Below are 21626 nucleotides of genomic sequence, written 5' to 3' on the forward strand. Positions count from 1 at the left end.
TGTGAGTTCAATCCTTGAGGGGGCCATGTAGGGATCTGGGGCAAAAATCTGTCTGGGGATTGGTCCTGCTTTCAGTAGGGGGTTGGACTAGATGATCTCCTGAGGTCCCTTCCAACCCTGATATTCTATGATCACTGTTTTACACTCAGATCAGGGTAGACAAGAAAAAGCAACTCAAAGATTAGCCGCAGTACTTCTCAGTCCTATACGTAATCAGATAACTTTATAAAACCTATTCTGAGAATTCATTTTACTATAATTGAGTATTTAATGAACAATCTGATTCCATTTAACTAGTGAGTTTACTGTAAACAATTACAGTATCTTAACAGTCCTGGCCTCGATGCATCTGTGAGTTAGAAAAACAAAGCTTTTGCATCATTTTATCTAATTCCCATCATTTACTAGATTCTGATTACATGCAGCTGATCAGGCAACTAGTGTGTTTTCCTCTCTGCTGTTCCTGAAGTTTGAGAACTCCCTATCAAAATTCACAGAGCCAGCACCCTGCGCTCGTCTAAAATCCCTCCTTAGAACCTACCTCTGCCTTAAACCGGGCTGGCCTTACCATGAGGCGAACAGAGGCGGCCGCCTCAGGCGACAGACTGTGGGCTTGTCTACATCACAAAGTTGCAGCGCTGGTGAGGGGGTTACAGCGCTGCAACTTAGGAGGTGTACACATCTGCAGGGCATCACCAGCGCTGCAACTCCCTGTTTGCAGCGCTGGCCGTACTCCCGTTTTGTCTCGGGTGTAGAGGATCCAGCGCTGGTGATCCAGCGCTGGTAATCAAGTGTAGACACTTACCAGCGCTTTTCTTGACCTCCGTGGAATAAGCAGGTATCCCAGCATACCTGAGGAAGCCTCTCTGGTAATCAAGCAGGTCTCCTTCCCCGGTTTGCTCTCGCGTTCCCCGAACCCCCGAGCAAGCATGTCTCCTTCCCCGCGGTTTGCAGGGGGGTTCGGGGAACGCGAGAGCAAACTGCGGGGAAGCAGGTCTCCTTCCCCGGTTTGCTCTCGCGTTCCCCGAACCCCCGTGCAAGCAGGTCTCCTTCCCTGCGGTTTGCTCTCACGTTCCCCGAACCCCCATGCAAGCAGGTCTCCTTCCCTGCGGTTTGCTCTCGCGTTCCCCGAACCCCCGAGCAAGCAGGTTTTCTTTCCCTGCGGTTTGCAGGGGAGTTCGGGGAACGCGAGAGCAAACCGCGGGGAAGCAGGTCTCCTTCCCTGCGGTTTGCTCTCGCATTCCCCGAACCCCCCTTGAAGCCGCCCAACAGCGCTGCAGTGTGGCCACATCTAACACCACTTGCAGCGCTGGTTGCTGTAAGTGTGGCCACTCTGCAGCGCTGGCCCTATACAGCTGTACTAATACAGCTGTAACAACCAGCGCTGCAAAACTGTAGATGTAGACATACCCTGTGTGTTTGGGGTGGGGGAGGGGAATGCCGTTAGGACCCAGAGTGTAGAAAATTGTGTCTGCTGCTGGTGTATATGTATTCTCTTTGCTCTAGATGCACAGAGATGGTGGAGTGCTGTGCTGGAGGAAGGAGGGTACAAGAGACATAACAGGGAAGCAGCAGTGAAGGTGAGAGGGAATAACAAAGTAGCAGGAGCTGCAGGGAGAGAGAGGAGGAGCAGCCTCTTATGTACTTTCGAGCACCCTCAAGAGCCTGGACTGATTCACACCAGCTTCTCAGGGAGCTTCCTGTTTCCTGCTGCTTCCCTGAACCCACCTGAGGCGAACAGGCAGTCAGCTGAAGTAGTAGGAGCCAGTTAGGGCCTTGAGACGCTGATATCTTTCCTCACTCAGGCCTGCTATCAGCCTGCTTATCTGTCCCCTTCAACTGAATGTTGAGAACCACTATAGCTGGCACAGAACAGCAGCCATGAGTGAAAGAAGAAAACACCCCTCTGGGGCAGCATTCAGAAAAAGAAAGCAAGCAAAGGAAGTTTTTCTATCTAAGCAGGAAGGAGCTCTCCTGAGATACATAGACACAAATGTTCACGCTGAGCCTTCTGGCCCCAGTGAGGATGTGAGTGGTGAGGAGATGCCTGATCTTTCAGTTAGCCAGAGTGCCGGTGACCTAGAAGCTACTGCAGCATCCATCTCTCCATCTCAAATGGATGGAACCATGCACATTCCTGAAGAAAAATGTAGATCAGAGAAGAGTGTGATGGAGGTGCAAGAAACAGCTGCTTCTGAGTTTAATTCCTTAAGTCTAGATGATCCAGGATTGTGGACCCACTTGAGCAGTAGCCTGAGGGACTTCCTTGTACTGCACGGGCCACAGCAAGTGAAAAACTTCATGTTTCCCAAAGACAATGAACATAGAAGTTTCCATCCAACACATTATGAGTGTGAAATCCCGAATGCTGACAAAGTGGAGAGGCCATGGCTTATGTACTCAAAAACCCAGAATGCTGCATACTGTTTTTGTTGCAAACTCTTCCAGTCTAAAGTTCCAGCCACATTGGGTTCTACAGGAACAAAGGATTGGAAAAATCTGGCTAGAAATCTGGTATGCCATGAGAAGGGAGCAAATCACCAGAGAGCATTCCATAGATGGAAAGAGCTTGAGATGAGACTAAGGGTAGAGGCCACCATATATGATCAGCATCAAGAGAAGATTGCATCAGAGTCTCTTTACTGGCAAAATGTTCTGAAAAGGCTCATTGCCATTGTGAGAATGCTTGCTACCCGAAACCTAGCACTGAGTGGCACTTCAGATCAGCTGTATGTGCCAAACAGTAGAAACTTCCTTAAAATTGTGGAGTTGATGGCTGAGTTTGATGTTGTACTCCAGGAGCATCTAAGAAGAATCACCACCCAAGAAATGTACACACACCACTACCTTGGAAAAACAATTCAAAATGAGATCATACAGTTACTGGCAACAAAGTCAAACAGAAGATTGTGGCATATCTGAAGTCAGAAAGATATTACTCCGTTATTCTGGACTGCACATCTGACATCAGCCATACGGAACATTTTACTTTAATGGTGCATTTTGTAACAACAACAGAACCTAGTGAAAATTGTCCCTGCAATGGTGAATGTCAGAGAGTATTTTCTAGAATTTATTGACATTGATGATACTACAGGAACTGATATGACAAATATGCTTCTTAAAAAGCTGGAAGATACGGGAATTGCGATAGCTGACGTGAGAGGTCAGGGCTACGATAATGGTGCCAACATGAGAGGAAAGAACAGAGGAGTGCAGACACGAATCCGAGAGTTAAACCCTCAAGCTTTTTTTGTTCCATGTAGTTCTCATTCATTGGACTTGGTGGTCAGTGGTGCAGCATCAGCTTCTAGTGAGGCTGCTGAATTTTTTAATATAATTCAGAGCATTTACATATTTTTCTCTGCATCAACTCATCAATGGCAAATTTTGAAGTAACCTCTGGGAACATCCTCTCTGACACTGAAACCACTGAGTGCTATACGATGGGAAAGTCGAGTGGAGGCGATAAAGCCTATCAAACACCAGCTTGGGAAGACAGATGATGCCATAGTTACCATTATGGAGAATAATGCTATGACAGGAACTGTTCATGGGAGAATATGGCAGAGGGAAATGGAATCACCATAAACATACAAAACTTCAAATTTCTGTGTGGCTTAGTGTTGTGGCATGACATACTGTTTGAAATAAATGTTGTAAGCAAGAGACTCCAAGGTGTTGACCTTGATATATCTGGAGCAATGGAACAACTAGACAAAGCAAAGTCACATCTACAGTCTTACTGTCAGATGAGGGATTTCAAAATGTTCTGAAGAGAGCACAGAAGTTGGCAGAGGAACTTCACACCGAAGCTGTTTTCCCACCCATTCAAGAATACAAGAGTCACCGAAGAAAAAGACATTTTGATGACGAGGCACGGGATAATCCCATAAGAGACCCCAAACAACAATTCAAAGTTCAATTCTTTAACCAGATGCTAGATTGTGCAATACAGTTAGTTGAATGTTTCATGCAGCTCAAGGAACACAGCAGTGTATTTGGGATGTTGTCTGATATTCCAAAACCCCTCATTATACCTGAAGAAGACCTACACCAGCAATGCAGGGCACTAGAGACAGTGTTGACACATGATGACATGCGCGATATTGATGCGAGTGATTTAAGTGATGAACTGAAAGTCATTTCAAGATACATTTCATCAGGATGAACTCCAAAGGCTGTTCTGGAATACATCTGCACAAATAAGATGACCACCCTCTTTCCAAATGCTTTTGTTGCTCTGTGCATACTTCTAACACTTCTTGTAACAGTTGCCAGTGGAGAAGGCAGCTTCTCCAAGCTGAAGTTAATACAAACACATCTACGCTCCACAATGACACAGGAGAGGCTGGTCAACCTTGCAACCACCTCAATAGAGCATGAGCTGGCCCAGACTGTGGACCTTCAGCAGGAAGCAGTTCAAATCTTTGCAACCAAGGAGGCACGGAAAGCAGCACTTTGATTATTCAAACAGATAAAAATGCCAGTGTTTACTATGCAGACAAGAAAAGTTACATCTGCTGTTCAGGCATTTGAAAGTTAAGTGTTACTTAACATTTTTAAACAAGGCATTTTAAGTTGTAAGTTCTCCTTTATTGGGGTAGGTAGCAGAGCAGCACCATGAGAGGAGTAGAACAGGAAGAAGGCAGAATTGAGACCTTTCAAAGTTTTGGCACAAGCTAGGGGGCATAGGGGCACCATTTGAGCTCCCCGCCTCAGGTGCCAAAATGTTGTCAGCCAGCCCTGGCCTTAAATCTGCAAATGACTCCTCTCCGCAGTCAGTTAGGCTGGCAGCCTCCCGCAACTGTGGAGACCATTGTGACTTCTAATTTATGCAAATATCTATCTCTCTCCTGTTACCTTGTCCACCCTCATCACCTTCCACCACCATCTGTCGCATTGTTCACCTGCTCCATACAGTTGAAATCCCAGATGGTGAGTTTTCTGGGTCAGGGACTTTGGGTGGGTTTTTTTTAATACACGCTCTAGCACAATGTAGCCCTGATCACTGAATGGGATCTGTAGGCATTGCTGTAATATGAACAATAAATAATAATACAAAGCAGAACTTTTGCTACAAAGCTCAGTGGCTGGGGGTGATCTGTCTGATTTTTAACCAGTGGACTTTTCCATTTCTCCACATCACAGGTTACAAATGGAGTGTTCCTGAGAAAACACATGGCATGAGCCAGCTCACATTTGGGTCTTACTCCATGCCTGCAAGGCAGTCCATACAAGAGCTGAGAGAAGGAAGGAGAGGCAGCTTGCAGTCATCTGCGACTGGGAGAAACCCTGGATCTGGCACCCATGGAGTCTGACCAAATGCTCCTGCAGTCAGCACTGATCTTGACATTTCAACATATCTATCTAGCCTGCACTTATCTGCATCAGATAGTCTAAATACACTGTTACGGAAAACCAGGGTAATACAACGCCCAGGTGTGTATTATATCATCTCAGGGTGGAGCAAGAGGAAAGCCTGCAATGCTGGAAAGTGCAGGTATTTACTTCTTTCTGTTCAGCTATTTACCTTTGGATAGTTTAAGCCAACCCCTGCCTCCAAAGGAAGAGAGAATAAGTGAAGCTCGCCTGATTCATATGCAAAACAAAGGCCGTAAGTCTGCATGAAAGTTCCCTAACTGGGCAGCTGCACATAGAGGGAGCAAGATGAGGTAGGGAATTGATCCTAAAAGTGACAGTTTGTAACATTTACTGTACCAAAATTATAGTGCTGAAACTTTTAAAATAAGTGGAAACATTCACTGTGTTTGATGAGGGAAATGATGGTAAACTCACACTCACACACACACACACACACACACACACACAAAACAGAAAGGAGGTCAGGAAGGATGTTTTAGAGCCTGACACGTCCACAGTGACACAGCTGGAATGTGTTTTCAGATGCTCCCACGGTGTCAAGTTTGTAAGGTTAAGACAAGAAGCAAAGAGCCCTGGAAGCCAAGGAGCTCGCTTACTTGTGTTGCTGCCTGCTGCAGTTCAGCAGTATCGACTAGGGCTGTCCATTCCCACAGCTACCAGCATTGCCCAAGGGGTGAAATTCATCCTCCTTGAGCAGAAAAGGCCAGCGCAAAGCATATGGCCCACTGAAGGCCCCCTTAAGCACTACTGAGAAGGCTTAAGGGCACATAGACTTTATGCTAGCCCCAGGTACAGGGATGACTTTCACCCAGAGTTCCACTGAGAACAGATATATAAAGGAAACAACTCATATTTACAATGCAAAATAATGTGCATTATACAAAGAAAGGAAAAGCACAAAGAACAAACCAAGAGCAAAACAGAGCCATGAGACACTTACTTGAGATGGTAGAAGATGCAAGATCTATTCGCACAGGCCCAGAATATTTACTCAGTTTCTTCTGCAGGACACTATCGATTTTTCCCAGAAATGCTGCTTTATCATCAGTGGCAGAGAAAAGGAACGTGAGCACAACCTGTGCCAGCACTCCGCCAGTGTCGGGGCTGCAAATCAACAAGACAGAGGTAAGTGACTTATCTGCTTCGCTCTTCTTACACTTCCTGGTTTTTCATTCGATCCTACAGTGATTTCAGATTAATTTAAGGGATTATGTGGATTGCCATAGGCTGTGTAAAGAGAGAGGGAAGTGTTGAAAAATCTGAGCAGATGCCAGGACATTGTAACTGAGCAGATTTATGCAAGAAAGCTACATCCGAGGAGAAGCGACACTTCCTATGAATGGTTTCAGAGTAGCAGCCGTGTTAGTCTGTATCCGCAAAAAGAACAGGAGTCCTTGCGGCACCTTAGAGACTAACACATTTATTTGAGTGTAAGCTTTTGTGGGCGACAGTCCACTTCATCGGATGCATAGAATGGAACATATAAGAAGAGTATAAATGTACATACAGAGCTGGTATGGCATCTTCTCTGTATGTATATTTATACTCTTCTTATATGTTCCATTCTATGCTTCCGATGAAGTGGGTTTTAGCCCACGAAAGCTTATGCTCAAATAAATTTGTTAGTCTCTAAGGTGCCACAAGTACTCCTGTTCTTCCTATGAATGGGCAGACAGGCCAACATTCTCAATCCTGGGTGCCTAGAGATGGGTCACTCATTCTATACTGGGCACCCAAATAACCTGGTCACCTGCAGCTCCCCTTGATTTCAATGGGTGGAGGCTCTGCAATTCTCAAAACATCAGACAATTAGTGTAGGTGCCAGCAGCCTAGATATTGTATTAGGGGCCTAATTTTAGGCACCTAGCTTTGAAAATTTGGGCCCCAGTAAATAACAGATAAAGGAATCTACAGGCCTTAGCAAAGAGGAAACCTGGGGGAAGGGGAGGAGTTGACTAAAACCATTCTGCCACTCCAGACTTGGATGGAGATAAAGCTGAATTCAGTGTCTCTGCATGGGAATCCCGGAGAGGTGTAGGACCGCAGAAACCACATAGTAATCACTGAAACTCTCCAACGAATCAGGGGTCCACTTTAGTTACAACTGAAAAGCTCCCCCAACCCCCCCAAAGGGGCTTTTAACAACATAACAGTATCATTAAGAAGAACAGGTGGATAACCGGTTCCACATACAGACACCTCTATAACTTGCGACGACTATTGCAGTGGTCTTTTTAAGACTGGGAAAAGTCAAGGGGAATGGTCAATGCTAAAGAACTACAGGTTTAATCCAGCCAACATTTAGACACGTAATGTAACTTTCGTAACGACAGTGTGCTGCCAGACTAATTCTGTGGCTAGATTTTAGAATGAATAGGATAATTTTGAACTGATATATACATGATCTTTGTAAGTATGGAAACCAGCTCACGGAGTGAGGTACTCAAAACTTATTCCCCAGGGTATAAACTCATCACTTCAGAGGATTAGGAAGAAACTCCTCCACATATGAACAATGATGAAGGCTAAATTCACACCAAAGGATCCCATTGAAAGTAGGAAAGTTATACAAGGACTGAATTTGTTCATTATCATTATTTATTTATCACTTTCTCGGCAGCATCAGTTACTCAGCATTGCCAGATGCAGACGATTGAACTACCTACCTCATAGGTCTAATCCAGTATGCTCTTTGTGTACATACTTTCCCATGAGTGCTGACCAATTAAGAGAGGGTGTGTAAAGAGAAGATCTCCTTTCCACTCAGCCTCTTCTTCCTACCCAATTCCTTAAGTGATAACACAACCCATAGTTGGTGACATCAGTTACTTCACATTGGATTCTGTGCATGAATTGTGATGTGATAAGCTTTGTGTTTTAGTATCACCGGGGACTCAGACTGCAAGGAGAAGCTGATTGGAAAAGAGAGAGCTTCTGATAATTCTGTGATATCTTGGCCATGACCGTGCCTAGCATAACAGGATCCTGGTCCAAGACTAGGGCTCTGAAGTGCTACTTTAACATAAATAAATAATTGACAGAAAAGGGAAATAAGTTTAAAAAAAATGGATGCAAACAGCTTATGCAGAATTCACCAACTCAGCCTCATGATGACAATCCGCAGCAAGCAGAACACTTCTCAAACCCAAACTGTGTTTTCTTGTTATCTGCTGGTGCTGGACAACAGAGAGACCTATTACCCCTCAAAAGGCACCAGGCATTTTACAATCACATGGTCCCTGCCCCAATCTAGACCCAATAGCTATAAATGTCCTCTCCAGCAGGCTGTTTTGTTTAGCATCAGCCTCAGGGTTATCATCATAGACTCAGACTCTAGGACTGGAAGGAACCTTGAGAGGTCATCGAGTCCAGTCCCCTGCCCTCATGGCAGGACCAAATACTGTCTAGACTATCCCTAATAGACATTTATCTAACCTACTCTTAAATATCTCCAGAGATGGAGATTCCACAACTTCCCTAGGCAATCTATTCCAGTGTTTAACTACTCTGAGAGTTAGGAACTTTTTCCTAATGTCCAACCTAAATCTCCCTTGCTGCAGTTTAAGCCCATTGCTTCTTGTTCTATCATTGGAGGCTAAGGTGAACAAGTTTTCTCCCTCCTCCTGATGACACCCTTTTAGATACCTGAAAACTGCTATCATGTCCCTTCTCAGTCTTCTCTTTTCCAAACTAAACAAACCCAATTCCTTCAGCCTTCCTTCATAGGTCATGTTCTCAAGACCTTTAATCATTCTTGTTGCTCTTCTCTGGATCCTCTCCAATTTCTCCACATCTTTCTTGAAATGCGGTGCCCAGAACTGGACACAATACTCCAGTTGAGGCCTAACCAGCGCAGAGTAAAGCGGAAGAATGACTTCTCGTGTCTTGTTTACAACACACCTGTTAATGCATCCCAGAATCACGTTTGCTTTTTTTGCAACAGTATCACACTGTTGACTCATCATCATCAAGTGATTATCTTATCTTATCACACGTCACATTACATTTTCCCTCTTCTTGCCTCACCCTCCACCCCCACTTCCTGTGCTGCACCATACAGAAATGATGGTCAATTCTTGCAGGCATACCTCTCCAGTCACTGAGATAGGTACAATCAGCTCCTCCTCACACCCCAGGAAATGTACATTAAAAAATCCAGAGCCAAAGACCTTGAGACAGAAGATGTGTCACCTGTCTTGGTAAGTCATTTGCGTTGCTATGAATTATAATGCACCACAGAGAGGCATGTCACTTCCTGACCAAATTACAAACGACTGCCCTGCCTCAAAGAATCTACAGGCTAAACAGCTAAACGAGTACTGGAGTTCAACATGCTGATGCAGTCTCCTGGATCGAGGCCTGAGGCAGAATGGTAACAAAGACTGGAGATATAAGGAGAGATCCATCTGCAGCAATACAATCATGAAGTAGCTTTGGTTCATCTTGGGGGTTTAGTACATATGAGTGAGTGTAATATTGTTACTGTGCAGGCACCTAGACTTTACGGTGCACTTTAAGGAGAGAACTGAAAATGAAAAATAAAATTCTACATTCTAATGAAGGAATAAAGGCTTGACTCTCTTCCTTTCAGTTCTGGACAGCTCAGTGGAGTGCCTGCAGTATGAGCTAGTGCCTACTACAGACCCCAGCACAATAATGCACCTAGTTTTGGTGTGCAGAGGTTTCACCAATCTTCTCGGTCATCTACAGGCCACAACCAACCAATTCAAATGAGGTTTAGTGATTAGCAGAGTATATTCCTGCCTTGTTTAACTGAAGATCAAAAGACCATCACGAACTGCGCTTTCAGGATTGACTTTCAGAGGTGTAGAGCATTATCCCTCCAATTCCTCCAGCAACTCAGATCATATGCTTGGAAACTCCAGGACGTAGTGATGGTGGACTATCAGCTAGACAGACTGTTCTCCATACTGCCTAAGGCCATGGTCCTGCAGTGAACTCTGTGTGGCCAGACCCCTGCACCAGCAAAGAGTCCCACTGGAGGCCTCAGCAGGCAACAGCAATCACTGTAGGATTTGTGGGCCCTATGACTAGCTATAGTCTGCACTGGAACAGGATGTTGGGGCAGGATGAACAATCCATTACATCTTCTCCTGGATTTCCTGGCTGCAATCTTACATACCTCAGTCGGACAACACGTGACCTGATATATTTTTTTCTTAAAATGGAACTCTGAAATGTCTGGTCTATCTGTTGAAAGAAAGGAAAAAAAAAAACCGTTAAAAATACTCAGTGTAAACGGAGTGTGTGTGTTTACAAGGCATTCTGTTAGAACACTATCCAGCTACAGGGCTGCTGCCTCCTCATATAATAATTCACAAATTCATAGATTAAAAAAACAGAAGCAGGCAATCCGGTCGTGTAATCTGCCTTCCCATAAAACATAGGCCACAGGACTTCCCAGAACTAATTCCTGATTGGACTAGAGCAGATCTTCTAGAAAACAGATCTTCTAGAGCAGATCTTCTTAACACACAAGTGTGGCAAGGCACCTTCTTCACTTCGCTGGGCTCAATGCTCCCCCTCGGGACAGGGGGGCCTGCAATAAATCACTCCCACTCTGGAGAGTTTTATTCCTTGCTCGGCTTTTATTTTCCAGTGTGTACCGGGGGGCCTCGGGGTAGCCAAACAAAGAAACAAACTTGGGAAACAACAAGGGAATATCTTTCCCTGCCCCTTTTCTGGGGTATCGTCCTATTACACTGGCCTCTGGTTGCCAGTCCTTAGTTTCGCTGTTCCCTCTAAAGGGAGGAGAGCAGCCGTCCCCCACAGGAGAAGTCTCTTCTCCCTGCCGCAGCTTGTCCCTCACCTCTCCTTCTCTCTCACCACAAGACAGATGTTTTCAAGGTAACAAGCAGTCCTTAGTTGGACTCCCGTGTCCCCAGTTGACCTGAGGTAACTCCTTCTCAGCTCAGGCCTTCAGCATTCAAGGGCTAACAGACCTGCCTTCTAGTACACACGCAAGTGACTGCCTCTCCAGATCCCACTGAAATCAGTGGCCAAAGTCCCATTGATTTCATTCAGACGCCCTTCCCACACACAGTGTCCCTGCCTTCCACACCAACCTACTACCCCTTCCTTTTTATTGTCAAACACTATTTACATCACAAGTTTATTTACACTAACGGAAACAATCCCAGAAAATCTGCTGTTTGCTGCTGTTTGTCACACATTGCATCCTACGTTTGGGCCCTGGCAGGTTGAAAGGGGCAGTAGTGTAGGATCGGCCCAAGAGAGAGAGCAGGCATCTTACAATTGTGGCCTGATATACAGTTTGATCGGCATGAGTTCAGGATCGCTGCATTACTCAGAAGTGGCACTGCTGGCGGTTAGCTGTGCAGTGCTGTCATAGCCATGTTGGTCCCAGCATATCAGAGACACAAAGTGGGTGAGGTAACATTTTTTATTGAACCAACTTCGGTTGGTGAGAGAGACAAGTTTTCGAGCCACACAGAGCTCTTCTTCAGGTCTGGGAAAGGTATGCTCAGCATCACAGCAAAATGCAAGGTGGAACAGATTGTTTAGCATAAACAGTTTACACATATTTCAAGGGCCCATTTAGGTGAAGTGGTCTGTTACTACCCCTCACATCATATGGGGGAAAGGAAGGAGGAGGAGAGACAGCTTTCGGGGGCGGGACTGTTAGTGGGTTATAGATGACTAATAGCAATGCATTGGCTGGATGCTGTCAAGTGTTACTGGGGTAGGGTGCTAGGAATTTAAAACCTCCACAAAATGTCAAATCATCTCTTCCCCTGCCAATGAGAAAAGAGAAAAACATCCCTTCTCTGCTGCCAGACCCCTCAATCTCCTCCAGGCTATCCAAATCCTAAATCATTCCCCACTCCTTCTGAGTACCCCCAATGCCACTACTATCTCCTGTGTAGCGAACCAGACCTCCTGGTTCCCACCTAGATCCTTCTACCATGAATTTATGCACCGTCATTAGCAAAATCTGCCATCTGCTGTAAACTGAAAACCCAGGGTCAGCACAGAATATATCAAATTGAATACAATAAATGGTGCAGGGAAAATTGCATGGATTGCATTACTTGCTTTCATATCAGATTCCATAAACCCCTCCATCCTCAGCTGGTCTGAGGTTGATGCACAATTCAGCAGTGATGTGATGCACAGATGTTTGGGAGTCTTGCTGCAGAAGTTAGGTCCAGATCCTCAGCTGTTGTAAATCAATACAGCTCCACTGAAGACAAAGAAGCTGTGCTGATTCACGCCAGATGAGGATCGGGTTCAAAGACTTTACACACATCCCTACCCGCCTCAGTGTATATGTCGAGAACTATAAAGAACTATAGATGTATAGATATTTTCTCTCAGCTTTTGTGCATCTGTTTGCCAACCGCCCACTCCTAGCTGGCAGAATCACTGCTAACTGTACTGAGAAAGCCTCATCAGCCTTTCAGAGCACTTCTACATGTCGATACAGCCAGATATGGAGCCTCATTATCCTTTGTTTTCTTGCCCCTGTTTCTGACAGCTTGAACAACTCACTTGACTTTGGGTAGTTTGGACTCATAACATGCTCAGCTCCACCCTCTACAAGTCCCACGCACACCCCATTCTGAAGCACTTTCTGAAAACACCAATCAGGAAATCCGTGTCTTGCCAATATAGACAGATTCCATGATAGGGGATGAATCATTGTTTTGCAGCTTACAAAAGAGTCAAACTAGCCCGAATATGAGTCAATCATCAGAAAAAAGTCTTTGTTTTCAAACTAAAAGAAGTCAGGTGATCCAGCCAGACATAACAAGGATGTCCTAGTTCCTTTCCCGGTTATGATAGATACTGAACATTTCAAACCTGAGCAATGAGTGTAAGCAAGTAAGCCCAGTACTGGATTTTGGTCTCGTTTGTGTAATTCCACACTTGAATGTGAAAGAGCATTTTCCCCTCATACTGAGTGTTATCACAAATTTTCCTCTTTTGAGAATTACATCAAGATGTCAGTACTAGTTCTTCTTTCCAATAACTCTGTTAATTCTCCATGGAACACTCCAGAGATGATAAAGGACATTCCTAAGGAAGCAGGATCTACCAAAGGATGTGGCAAAAGGCTCAGAACTTTGGGGTGTTTGCCAAAACCCACTGAACTATGTGGGTGAGATTTTCAAAAGCACCCAAATGACTCAGGAACACAAGTCCTGTTGAATTCCAAACATTGGCTCCTATATCTCCAACCAGTGCCAGATATATTTCTTCCATATTCAGGTTCGGAAAGCGCTCTTCTTTTATACTCTGTTGGTTCCTTTGGATCTGGAGCTTGTTATGAGACTTTTTTCCTACTATCACTATAAGATGTAACTAGTCATTTGGTTCAATTTCTTTCTTTATAGCTTTTAAATGGAAAATAATACTAAAATATGAATAATTACCAATAACAAATGTTATTAATTACACATTATAGCGTCCATTTCCCTGTGTACTATACAGGAGAATATACCCATGTAACATAATTTAATAAAAACAAGTTTAAGAGGGTGATATTTTACAAACACATACAAACAAATTGATCCAATTTATAAGGGAGAGAGAAAGGGATCAAAAGAGAAGGGAATAAAGGCTCCCATAGTGAGAAGGATGTGTGTTGATGTTGTGCAGTCACCATGGGCTATGGATAGGGCAGAGATCTACAGTGTAGGTGGGCATCATCGTCATACTGATGACAATCTACCCTCTGTTTAGAAATGATTTTCCCAAGGGTGTGTCTGTACTGTAGCTGGGATCATGCTTCCCAACTGCTGAGCAGACATACCTCAAGAGGTTTCATGTCTACAGAAACCTGTTCTTCAGAGACATCACATTTTAAATACCTTATTGCTGACACATGGTTGGCCAACCCCATTGATTGGCTTCCATCTCAGAGAGAAGCTCCAGACATCTCAGCAATGCCTCTTATTTGCAAAGGCATCATACCATGGCTGATGGATCAAAACCTGCTGAAAGGTCTCAGCATGGAACTGCTCAATAGCTGTAGCCAGGAGCAGATCATTTGAAGTCTGACAAGTGAGGTCTCCACTCCAAAGCAACGTCTTAAGCCAGGGTTGAGTTGGTGGCCTTCTCAATCTCATTCTCTTTGAGAAAGATGGAGGCTGGCTGATAATGAGAAAGCATTTTGGAATCAGCTGACGGATCCCTGAGCAAAGAGGGACCTCTGCATGCTTTCTGGAAGCAGACACGTCCCCTTTACTAATTGAGACACTGGCAATGCCAGCCAGTAATGACTCCACAGCAACATCATTTGCCTTAAGCAAACAAAATGGAGGGAAAAAGGGTGACAGCAACAATTTGTGAGCTTCAGGCAGCCCAGAAATAGAGAACATTCTCAGCAGAACTCAAATAAACACAACTAGTGTAGGATGGTCCATCAGGAATCTGCATCTCTCCTAATTGAAAGGGCAGGAAAGAATATTCCTCACTCAGTCTATGCACAAAGGAGATCACAAGCACATCAGAAATCAAATGGAAGGGACTCCCAAAGAAACGAGGCAGGCAGGCATAATCCGATTGTGCACTGCCGTAAAGAGTTCATCTGGATGGTTCCTTGATGTGTCAGCGGTTGAGGACAAATAACTAATCAAGTATGTTAGTTCCTGAAGAGGGAATTTTACTTCAGGATTTAAACAACCACAATGTTTATCCCTAATGCAACCAATTTGACAGACTCTTTGCTGCGTTATAGCTTCATGACAGCAGTAATAATAGTGGCAGCCTCAGTTAAGGTCACCTAAGTGTTTCCATTCCTACTCCCTGTTTTCAGTTGTTCATAACTAACTTTCTAAAACTTTCACCCTGCAGCCAATGAATATTTTCACAAATTCTGAAAGAAATGGGTCAGACACTTTGGAGAACAAGGAGAGGGGTATTTTTTGTTTTAACTGCACTTTCCCCATTATAACAACATTTTGCGTTTTGTTTTTTGAACAGCCGATGCTCCAGAGCAGGTGGAGGTGAGAAGCTGAAGTCTGGAGGGAAATAGCCCTATGGAGAAAAGTGGTTTTCAGTATACCTGGGAAGATTTGTTTTGATGTGGTCTGGTTATAAGGGTTTGAAAAATCATAATTCACACATGCACGGTGTTTTGTTTTGATTCTTTCCCCCCATAATTGACCGCATGTTTTAAACAACTGCCTCTTGGAATATCAGCTATGGAGCTTAAGGCTTTTACGAGGGCCAAATTCTGATCTCAGTTATACCAGTGTACATCAAGAGTCATTCCACTGATTTAATTTTCGTTAAGTCAGTGGAATGATTCTGGCTTTACAGCTGTATAACCAAGATAAGATTCCATGTCAACCATACACTCCAGATCTGATAGCCTACTTTACTGATAATTGAGCTTCATGACATTTAGCCTATTTTATTTTTCTTATACCTGGGTTTCTTGTGCATCTTTTCTAGCCATACGTTGGCAGGGGCTCCTGTATCAAGTTTGTCTGTAACAGAGCCTCAAGTCTTTCTTCTAGTCTTTTTTCTTCTCAGTACTGACTTGGGATCCTGATCCAGTGAACAGCCCAGTGATTGCACTTGGGGCACCCATTAGACCTGCAGGCAAATGACCTGCTTTTGCCCTTTTTTGCAAAAAGATCCTTCCTGGTACCTTTATTCCAGGCTTTCTCATATGCAGGAGAATGTTTATCACAGCTGGCACCCTGATAAACCAAGGGGGAAATGAAAAAGCAGCTGGTATGGATGTCATCAGGAAAAGTACTTTCCATTACAAAAAAAAAACTTGCAAAGAGCTGTAAACTCAGGCAAACACTGGATGTATATTTGCAGCTCTGGAGATATATACTGCTTTTGTTAAAGGAACACCATCAACTCGAAATCATCTCACTAACAAATATAATTAATAATTCGTTTCAGATACCACGCTGGATCTGCTAACTCTGGGACCTAAATCACATTTCCCAGAGTTTTGTGACTATTTTTCTCCCCCCTGTTGCTAAGTGAAAGACCTATATAAACACAGGTACCTGACTAAGGCCCTGATTCAGTACAGCATCTCATCTGAGAGAAGCACCTTAACACATGCTTAACTTTAAACATACGTGTATGTTCGGTTGACTTCAATGACACTTGAGCATGTACTTAACTTTAAGAACATATTCAAGTATTTTCCCAAATATTGAATGAACTTAAGACACAAAAAAAGAAATGATGCCTTTTGTATGTTACTGTCTTTCTTAGGGTACAGTTTGCATCAAGTAAAACCACAACTTGGCTATTTTACAGCTTTATACTGAACGTTGAGTGCATTATAAACCTCCAACTCAGTAGCTAATAAATCGGTCATCATCATGCCAACTTCCTCCGTTGTTCAGCCACATTTCCCAGGTGGCTGAGCTGCAGGGAGGCATTTGGTTTTGCTGTTTCCCCATCTAATTCCATGCTTTGTGCAGGAATCAGCAGTATACTCTTTTGTCACATTTGAGTAACACATGTAGAGTAGCATTTTCACCTCTAGAGGGAGCTTACATTGTGACAGACTAGATTGGTAGCCATGTTTTTGGAAAAACAAGAACTATTCAGTTAGCTAAAGTTAGGTCTCCTAAGCAGAGCTTGTCAAAAAATGGTATGTATGTGTATTTCAGGAAAAAAGCCCCTCCCCCCAACAAAATTTTTTGTTGTTGAAATTAGGTGCCAAGAAAAAAGTAGAACTTCTATTTGTTTAATGAAAAAATATAAACTAACACTTGTGATGTTTTTCCAATGGTAAAATGGAAAAGGGAAAAAGGTAAGAAAGGCTGGAGAAGAAGGGGGAAAAATACTAAACTGAAAAAAATTAAGAACGTTTATTTAGAAAACCAGAAAGTTTTTAGTTTTTCATGATATGCACATATTTTTAAAACCCAAGTCTTCAGCAAAACAAAACAAAAGACCATCTTGGTTTATTCAAAGATTTTTTTTCTACTATTTTGACTGGGCCTACTTCTAAGTCCTCATTTAGGTATCTAAGTAACCTGTGCATCCAGCACCTGTCTAAATAAGGCCATAGGAGCCTAACTTTAGGGAACTATATTTAAAAATATTATCCCATGAGGTTTATGAAAGTTGATAAAAATAGGATCACATTGCTGGGGACTTGCTATTGCAAACCCCCCTGCCTAGGACTAAACTTGATGGCCCTTTGAAAGCTTTGGCTAGCGCAGAATGTAGCTACAATACTTGCCTTCTGAGTGAGGCAGATGGAGGAAGCATATTTCCCCAGTGGATCATACCCTACCCTCACTGCAAATCCATTTCCAGGTAAAGTTCCAAATGTTGGCCACCAACTAGAATGGCTGAAATGACTTAAGCCCAAGTTTTAGAAAAGTGGGTCATATTCAGAAGGGAGTTTAGGTTGAGAGAGACATCACACCTTTCCCCAGCCCTTTCAACATGTAAATTTAACCAAGCCAGGCTTGCTGAGACTCACGCCCACTTCCCAATGTGTAATTTACTCCCTCTCACACCGTAGCTGGTTTTATAATTTGGCCAACTCAGTCTGAGTCTCACAGGTGTAACTCACCCACTACGGGGAGAGAAGCGAGAGTGGTAGCAGGACAAGCATTAGGAGGAGGGTACAAACAGGCATATGGTGAAGTAGGCCTCTGCTTTACTCCACACATCCTTAGACCTCCTTCTTCTGTAACTTATTCCAGTTCAGACTCCTTTGGACTCTCATATACCCTCCTCTCAAGTCTAGAAAGCCAGGGTGGGTGAGGTCATATCTTTTACTGGACCGACTTCTGTTGGTGAGAGAGACAAGCTTTTGAGCCACAGAGAGTTTCCCTTCAGCTCTGAGTGCTTTTTCCAGACCTGGAGGAGAGCTCTGTGTGGCTTGAAAGCTTCTCTCTCGTGCCAACAGAAGATGGTCCAATAAAATATATTACCTCATCTACCTTGTGTCTCTAATATCCTGGGACTGACAGGACTACAACTACACTCTTCCCAATATGTAATTCCCACCACCCTGTACATCACCTCTGAGTTTAGCCCTCTCTCTTCTCCTCTTATCCACCACCACCACAATTACAGTCACTGGGTGTACTCCATCACCCTGTCCCCAAAGGAAAGCTCATGGAAACTGGTGCTCCAGGAAGATCTCCATGGCCAGCTCCCACCTCTGGGATCTTCTCCTGCGGGATCTATGCCTAAGCCAAAACCTGGGTACAATAAGGCCCAGATCCAGCAAAGCACATGCTTCAGTTTAAGCCTGCAAGTGGTTCCACTGACGTCAAAAGAACAACTCACCTTCTTAAGCACTTTGCTGGAACCAGGTCTTTAAAGTACCTTACAAGACACACCTGATCGTACCAGCTTTTCAGCTAGCTGTTGGCCCTGGAATTCCATGCAGTCAAGTTTTTTCCTGTCTTCTGTTCTTTAAAACCATGGGACTAAAAAGCATGAGTTCCATAAAGCAACTCTTTTTGTGTGTTTGTTTGTTTGTTTGACTTAGTTCTCATTGTTATTCAGTTGAATTAGACTTTGCCAGAGTAAGGACTGTATAACAAAATTAACAATGACTCCACCATATGGCCCTATATTTGGGATTGTTAATGGCTCATAATCCTTGCTATGTAAAGTGCACTCTGATACCAAAATGATGGGTGCCTTATAAATGGACCCAATAAATAGAACTAGTTGTTTAGTCATTGTATTAACTCAGCTGTAAAAATATAATTAGGCAGGCCAAAAAAGAATCTGAAGAGCAATTAGCCAAAGACTTAAAAGCTAACAGCAACATTTTTTAAGTACATCAGAAGCAGGAAGCCAGCCAAACAGCCAGAGGGGCCACTTGATGATGGAGGTGCGAAAGGAGCACTCAAATGAAGATAATGTCATTATGGAGAAGCTGAATGAATTCTTTGCATCAATCTTCACATCTGAGCCATTCTTTTTAGGTGACAAATCTGAGGAACTGTCCCATACTGAGGTGTCAGTGGAAGAGGTTTGGGAACAAATTGATAAATTAAACAGTAATAAGACACCAGGACTAGGTGGCACTTAAAAGTATTGAAGGAACTCAAATATGAAAGTGCAGGACTACTAAGTGTAGTATGTAACCTATCATTTAAATCAGCTACTGTAACAGATGACTGGAGGATAGCTAATATGACACTAATTTTTTTAAAAGGCTCTAGAGGTGATTCTGGTAATTACGGGTTGATAAGCTTGACTTCAGTACCGGGCAAGCTGGTTAAATTATAGTATCAGATACACAGAGGAACAGGATTTGTTGCGGAAGAGTCAACATTGCTTTTGTAAAAGGAACTCAGGCCTCAGAGATCTATTAGAATTCTTTGAGAGGATCGACAAGCATGTGGACAAGGGTAACCCAGTGGATATAGTGTACTTGGACTTTCAGAAAGCCTTCGACAAGGTCTCTCACCAAAGGCTCTTAAACAAATAAGCAGTCATGGGATAAGAGAGAAAGGTCTCTCGTGGTTCGGTAACTGGTTAAAAGATAGGAAACAAAGGGTAGGAATAAATGGTCAGTTTTCAGAATGGAGAGAGGTAAATAGTGATGTCCCCCAGGGATCTGTACTGGGACCAGTTCTATTCAAGATATTCATAAATGATCTGGAAAAAGGAGTAAACAGTGAGGGGGCAAAATTTGCAGATAATGCAAAACTACTCAAGATAGTTAAGTCCCAGGCAGACTGCAAAGAGTTACAAAGAGATCTCACAAAACTGGGTGACTGGGGAACAAAATGGCAGATGAAATTCAGTGTTGATAAATGCAAAGTAATATACATTGGAAAACATAATCCCAATTATACATATTGTGGCAAGGCACCTCCTCAGTCTCCCCAGTCTCTGCTGCTTTCAGCCCTGGTGAGACAGGCTCAGGTAATGCGGTCCCCCTTGGGACACAAGGGAAATTTGCTCCCTGTATCTCCACTAGTCCTGGTTAGTGAATTCTTACCCCCCTTGTGGGAGAAAGTACGGCCTCTCCTCCTGGAGGGTCTCGCTGTTTTTCTGCTCCTGCACTCCTGGCAGCAGGGAATCTTCTCTCTCTACTCTCCTCCCCTTCCTTCCACAGGGAAGGGTTTAAAAAGGTCTCAGGCAGCCCCACATTGGAATCAGCTGGTCCCAATTAACCTCAGGTAGCTCCCCCCTCAGCTGATTCTAATTTACTACCTTGGTAACCTTTCCCAGCTGAACCTGATTGACCTGTGGTTGCCTCTCAGTTGATAAGGAGGAGGGCCTTTTAACCTTCTGTTACTGATTCCTACCCGTCCCTTGCAGCTATCTGTCCTGAGTTTATCACAATATAAAATGATGGGGTCTAAATTAGCTGTTACTACTTAAGAAAGAGATTTTGGTGTCATTGTGGATAGTTCTCTCAATGTGCAACAGCAGTCAAAAAAGCTCACAGAATGTTGGGAATCATTAGGAAAAGGATAAATAATAAGACAAAAAAAATCGTATTTCCTCTGTATGAATCAATTTTGAATACTGCGTGCAGATGTGGTAGCCCCTTCTCAAAAAAGATACATTGGAATTGGAAAAGGTTCAGAAAAGGGCAACAAAAATGATTAGGGATATGGAACAGCTTCCATATGAGGAGAGATTAATAAAACTAAGACTTTTTATCTTGGAAAAGAGACAACTAAAGAAGGACATGATAGAAGTCTATAAAATCATGATTAGTGTGGAGAAAGTAAATAAGAAAGTGTTATTTACTCCTTACACAAGAACTAGGGGTCACCAAATGAAATTAATAGGCAGCAGGTTTAAAACAAACAAAAGGAAGTATTTCTTCACACAACACACAGTCAACCTGTGGAACTCCTTGACAGAGGATGTTGTGGAGGCCAAGACTAAAACAGGGTTCAAAAAAAGAACTAAATAAGTTCATGGAGGATGGGCCCATCAATGGCTATTAGCCAGGATGGACCGGGATGGTGTCCCTAGCCTCTATTTGCCAGAAGCTGGGAATGGGCAACAGGGGATGGATTGTTTGATGATTACCTGGTCTTTTCATTCCCTCTGGAGCACCTGGAATTGGCTATTGTTGGAAGACAGGATACTGGACTGGATGGACCATTGGTCTGACCCAGTATGGCCAATCTTATGTTCTTAAGAATTCTTCCACAGACTCTGCCTCAAAAAATTCTTTCACAAAAATGATGAGACCACTCACAAATACCACATCCCCACTAACAATCGTAAGAAAAAAATAATCTGACTGGATACCACAGAGCGGATGA

General features: G+C 43.5%; 1 protein-coding gene and 1 long non-coding RNA gene across 2 annotated transcripts in view; one reads left to right on the plus strand and one right to left on the minus strand.

The window, feature by feature from the left end:
• The window catches only part of LOC127047093 (transmembrane protease serine 11C-like), a 59601-nt gene that overhangs the window by 19971 nt on the left and 18004 nt on the right, over positions 1-21626 (minus strand). Inside the window, exons 4-5 of the mRNA XM_050945036.1 lie at positions 10529-10596; positions 6326-6489 (exon numbers count right to left, since the gene is read on the minus strand). Coding sequence (XP_050800993.1) covers positions 6326-6489; positions 10529-10596 — 232 coding nt within the window. The remainder of the gene's footprint in view (positions 1-6325; positions 6490-10528; positions 10597-21626) is intronic.
• On the plus strand, positions 5166-15488 carry LOC127047139 (uncharacterized). Its single transcript, XR_007773310.1, has 3 exons — positions 5166-5503; positions 6393-6510; positions 15355-15488. It is a non-coding gene; the product is annotated as an uncharacterized LOC127047139 (long non-coding RNA).

Source organism: Gopherus flavomarginatus, chromosome 3, assembly GCF_025201925.1.
Source record: "Gopherus flavomarginatus isolate rGopFla2 chromosome 3, rGopFla2.mat.asm, whole genome shotgun sequence".
NCBI classification, from domain to species: domain Eukaryota; kingdom Metazoa; phylum Chordata; order Testudines; family Testudinidae; genus Gopherus; species Gopherus flavomarginatus.